General features: G+C 57.1%; 1 protein-coding gene across 1 annotated transcript; it reads left to right on the top strand.

Moving 5' to 3' along the window:
- The first annotated feature begins 702 nt into the window (after positions 1 to 702).
- FGF4 (fibroblast growth factor 4) lies at positions 703 to 5,061 on the top strand. Its single transcript, XM_010382109.2, has 3 exons — positions 703 to 1,361; positions 1,952 to 2,055; positions 2,594 to 5,061. Exons 1-3 carry the CDS (start codon positions 1,022 to 1,024, stop codon positions 2,768 to 2,770), a joined length of 621 nt encoding a protein of 206 aa, XP_010380411.1. The 5' UTR covers positions 703 to 1,021; the 3' UTR covers positions 2,771 to 5,061.
- The last annotated feature ends 415 nt before the right edge of the window (positions 5,062 to 5,476 follow it).

Consider the following 5,476-nt stretch of genomic DNA (forward strand, 5'->3'; position numbering starts at 1 on the left):
TGGTGAATATCCCCTCTGGCCCTGTGCCCTGCCACCTGTCCTTTCATGGAGGGGTGTGTGTGTAGGGGGTGCAGGACCAGGCCTCCCTGGGTGCGTCTCTGCCACCTTGCCCTTTGGCTCAGGTGGACCCCCACCAGGTATTCAGAACTGCAGCCCAGAAACGCGCCAAGCCTGTGGGGCCAAGACCTAGGGGGTGGGGGTGGCCTCCCTCCCGCCTGTAGCCAAAAGGCCCTCCCTTGCCCAGTCAGGTCCCGGTGTCGCTTACTGCTCTTACCCACCCCTCCTTCCCAGGCCGGTCCTCAAGGCCCCAGCAAAGAAGCCAAGTTCCCGTGAGCCTCCGAAAGGCGAAGGGCAGGCAGCAGCCGCTGGCTTCTGCGCCCACTAGGAGCCTAGGGTGCCCGAGTTAGGGCTGCGTCAAGAGGGCCGGAGTATAGAAGGAGACAGGGACGGGGACAGGCAGGGACAACGTGCAAGAGGCAAAACTGGCTGAAAAGCAGAAGTGTAGGAGCCGCAAGGGGCGGGACGAACAGGTCCGTGGGCCGGGCGGAGCCAAGGGTGGGGGCCGGGGTCCCTCCAGGTGGCACTCGCGGCGCTAGTCCTCGGCCTCCTCCCCTCCCCCGGCCCTGATTGGCAGGCGGCCTGCGACCAGCCGCGAACGCCACAGCGCCCCGGGCGCCCAGGCTAACGCGAACGGCCCCCCGCGGGAGCGGACGAGTAGGAGGGGGCCCCGGGCTATATATATAGCGGCTCGGCCGCGGGCGGGACCGGCGCGCAGGGAGGCGCGCACTGCTCCGCAGGGTCCCAGCTCCAGCCGCGCGCTTTACGCCCGGCTCGCCGCTCCATGCAGCCGGGGTAGCGCCCGGCGCCCGGGGGCCCCGTCGCTCGCCTCCCGCTCCTCCTCGGCTACGCACTCCCGCACGAGCTCGGCTGTGCGCTCCCGCGGGCCGCCACAGGCGCAGCTCTGCACCCCAGCCTCCCGGGCGCACGGACCGCCTGACGGACGCACGGCCCTCGGGCCGGGATGTCGGGGCCCGGGACGGCCGCGGCGGCGCTGCTCCCGGCGGTCCTGCTGGCCTTGCTAGCGCCCTGGGCGGGCCGAGGGGGCGCCGCCGCACCCACCGCACCCAACGGCACGCTGGAGGCCGAGCTGGAGCGCCGCTGGGAGAGCCTGGTGGCGCGCTCGTTGGCGCGCCTGCCGGTGGCTGCGCAGCCCAAGGAGGCGGCCGTCCAGAGCGGCGCCGGCGACTACCTGCTGGGCATCAAGCGGCTGCGGCGGCTCTACTGCAACGTGGGCATCGGCTTCCACCTTCAGGCGCTCCCCGACGGCCGCATCGGCGGCGCGCACGCTGACACCCGCGACAGTGAGTGGCGCGGCCGGGCGCGAAGCGGCGGGGGCGGGGGGCAGACGGCCGCCCCGGCCAACGCGCTCAGTCACACGCTGAGGCCTCAGGCGGGCACCTGCTCGCGGGCCCTGGGAACCGGGGCGGACTCGGGCTCCGGTCCCTTCTGACGCGGGGCTGGGGACGCACACTCTTGGTTCCGGGCAGCCCAGCGCAACCTCTGAGGCCGGGCCCCGCCTCCCGCCTTCGTAAGCTCGGGCTCCCAGCGCCGAATTCCATCGCCTTCGCCCGTGGGCACAGGGCGCGCGGTGCAGCCACAGGGGGCCCGAGACGTGCGCCCGGGCCTGGGCCAGGCTGGGGAACCGCTGGGGTGGGCTCGCTTCTGAAGGTGTGGGACTGGGTGCGGCCGCCGGAAGTTCCCTACACAGGCAAGCTAATCTGAGCTAGCGCAAGCTTGGGCTCCGGAGGCCCTTGGGGGCGGCTGCGCCGGGAACCCCGGGCCCTTTATCCCCAATCCCACCCCAGAATTAGGGTCCCCGGAGGCGAACAGGCCGAGGGGCGGAGTGGGCCAGGAGTCACCTGCACCGCAATGACCTGCGCCCCGCCCCCAGGCCTGCTGGAGCTCTCGCCGGTGGAGCGGGGCGTGGTGAGCATCTTCGGCGTGGCCAGCCGGTTCTTCGTGGCCATGAGCAGCAAGGGCAAGCTCTATGGCTCGGTGAGTACCGCAGGGGTCTGGCCAGGTACCTAGTTGGGGAACAGCGGCCATGGCTGGCAGGATCGTGGCTTCTCCAGCCCCACCTGTGCCTGGGTCTTGGAGGGGTGGCAGGGTCACCGGGTCACGGGACCGGCAGGCCTGCCCAGACAAAGGAAGCAGCCCCAAGGCAGGAACAATGAGGTTCCTGCCACCCCTGAGTGGGCCCCTCCAGCCCGAGGAAAGGGCGCTATCGAGAGCCCTTCTCTTCTCTAGTCCAGAGTGGTGGGTCTCAGCGTTGGAACTGCGGGCTTGAGGCTGGACACGGAGGGGATGAATTCCCTGGCTGCTAGATGCAGGGCAAGTGGTGAGAGCACCAGCTGTTGTGGGCTGGCCGTGTCCCCTTCTCACCCTGTGAGGGTCTTGACACCCTAACTGCGCAGGAGAGACATCTCAGCCCAGGGTGGGGTCTGGGACAGAAGGGGGTTCTGACCCCTGGCCTCAGGCTGGGTACCTTGCCCAAGGGGTGCCCCAGCCCTGACACTGCCCTGCTTTGCTCCAGCCCTTCTTCACTGATGAGTGCAAGTTCAAGGAGATTCTCCTCCCCAACAACTATAATGCCTACGAGTCCTACAAATACCCCGGCATGTTCATCGCCCTGAGCAAGAATGGGAAGACCAAGAAGGGGAACCGGGTGTCGCCCACCATGAAGGTCACCCACTTCCTCCCCAGGCTGTGACCCTCCGGAGGACCGTTGCCTCAGCCTCGGGAAGCCCCCCGGAGGGGAGTGCCGAGGGCCACCTTGGTGCACTTTCTTCGGATGAAGAGTTTAATGCAAGAGTAGGTGTAAGATATTTAAATTAATTATTTAAATGTGTATATATTGCCACCAAATTATTTATAGTTCTGCGGGTGTGTTTTTTAATTTTCTGGGGGAAAAAAAAGACAAAACCAAAAACAAAAAACCAACTCTGACTTTTCTGGTGCAACAGAGAATCTTACCACTGGATTTCTTTAACTTGTCAAAAGTTGTCACGAGTGTGCTGCTATTCTGTGTTTAAAAAAAAAAAAAGGTGACATTGGATTCCGATGTCAACCCCTGTAGTATGGCGTGGAGCATCTCTCTGTCTGGAAAGGCCTGCCTGAGGCTTCAGAAGCCAGTTCAGGGAGCTCCCGGGCTTGGCCCTCTGCTAGCATCCTCAGAGGCCCGCTCCCTTTGTGCCCTGTTGCTATTAATCGGGACATATCGGTTTACTCCGGGTACAGAAAGTGCGGTGTCGACGTCCTCGCTGCCACTCTGTTTTTAGATCTGCCAAGACTGACCTTTGAACTTTCCTGTAGTCAATCTTCCTCGATCTACCAGATGGGAGAGACCCTTGGACAACTTTATAAACTCCTGTTTGCCTTTTTGGGATCAGCGACAGCCCCCATCGCTGTGACCATTGGGGAAAGGACGAAGCCCTTTCATACATTTCATGGAGAGGAATTGATATCCCACCGGAAGGCTAGAAATGGACAAGATGGTGTGTTTTCAATCACAAGCAAAACTCTAGTGACGAAAAATAATTTGTGATGGCAGATGCTTCTGATGGTGTGATAGAATATGTTTTTTAAAACAAACCATCAAACCCCCTCAAAACGGGCTTCCCTGTGCTTAGGGAGCTTCGGGCTAGAGCTAGCTATTATTTTAAGTGAAATGTCCTTGTAATTGTACAAAACAATTGGTGCAGTGTTTGCGTGGAGGAGCCTGCTGCTTTCTGATGCATTCCCTGCTTAAGTGCGTTTAAACATCTACCTCACAAGCCCTGAAACCCCCGGTGAAACCTGCAGAAAGCTCAGACCCGGTGCAGGAGTATGCCATCCCAAGTGGCTTTTTTTTCCATATGTAGCCAAAAAGGATTGCAGATAGCGTCGGTGCGTCCTATTCGAACCTTGTCACGTTTGAGCTATCTTTACCCTGTGATTTACTTTTAGTAAGGGTGATCATGGTGAAAATATTTGCAGACAGCTGTTACATGCACTATATGGTCACCAAGTAACCTTATATTTTTCTTTATATATTTTACAAATGTAACCCCTGTCGTTGAAGCAACCGTGGAAGAGGCAGGGTCGGTGATGTTTAAAAAAAGTTCCGAGGTGATGGCAAACATTTAATTTTAATGAATGACTTTTTAGAGTTTATGCAAAATGACCTTAGCTTGCTACCAGAAATGCTCCGAATGTTTCGTCAAGACTTTAATACTCTCCTAGGATGTTTCTGAACTGTCTCCCGAATTAACTTTATGGGAGTCTACAGACAGCAAGACTGGAAAATCTGATTGGAGTTTTTGTCTTTCACATTCCTTTTGAAAACTCTTTGTTCGAATGCAAATCATCGACTTAAAATCCTATTCTTAACCAAGGCCTGGAAGAAAGAAGACACTTGCAAAGCCACTGAGACAGGACCACACATCTTAAACTGCTGTTCCTACAATGCAATAAAATGTTTTTAAGTTTTAAACCACACCCTAGGCTCCAGGAGTGTTGAGGAAAGATGCTGTTTGCAGGTCTCCATGCTGTTTGGGGTCGGGAGGCGGGGTGTGGCGGGATCATCCGTGGACTTTCTGGATTTTAATGTATTCACCTAGTGACAAACCATGATTGTCTTAAATGCCTTACATTATTATGAGATTTCTTGTCTCAGAGCCCAATCAGATTGTCAGGAATTAACATGTCTTAGGTTTGATCACCCTTGACCACTGCTTACAGATATTTCTTCAACAAATCATGTGTGATGCCTGTAAGGACGTAACTGTCCCTTTAAAATATTGTTTTCATATTGCTGCGATGGGGATTCAAGGTTCCTGTATGTGCCACTGTTTTCAGAATCTGTAGTTTTATACGGGTGCCGACCCTCGTTGTGATGTATGTGCTGTGCACATTGACATGCCGACCGCAATGATAAGCGTTTATCGTGTATAAAAGACGCCACTGGACTGGATGTACACGATGGGGAAAGGAATTAAAAACTATTAAAACTGTGCCTTGAAATGCCAAGACCTGGTTCCCTCCCCCTGTCTTCCAGGGGTCTTTCTATTTGAGGCCTGAGCCTCACATGGCTGGGGGTGGGGGTGGGGTCAGGAGAGATGAATTTTAGCCAGCTGTGTCCACACAAATGTAGCCTTGAAAACAGGAGCCCGGGGGGTGTGAGTGTCACAAAGTTTTGCCATGACACTGAGTCTTGCAGTTTATTCTCATTCTCCTGATGGGGCTAATTCCCGCCATTCCCACACTGTAACTAGCCCTAAACTCTGTGCCCCTCCCATTGGCCTCCTGTTCTCTAAAGCAATTTGCACTTCCCTGGGGGGAGCAGTGAAGCTCCAGAGCCATTAGACAGCAGACTCGAGAACAGTTTTCAAAATCTAAGTAGACGCCATCCACGGGTATTGAACTCAGTATAATGAAC

The sequence above is a fragment of the Rhinopithecus roxellana genome, chromosome 15 (genome assembly GCF_007565055.1).
Source record: "Rhinopithecus roxellana isolate Shanxi Qingling chromosome 15, ASM756505v1, whole genome shotgun sequence".
In the NCBI taxonomy this organism is placed as follows: domain Eukaryota; kingdom Metazoa; phylum Chordata; class Mammalia; order Primates; family Cercopithecidae; genus Rhinopithecus; species Rhinopithecus roxellana.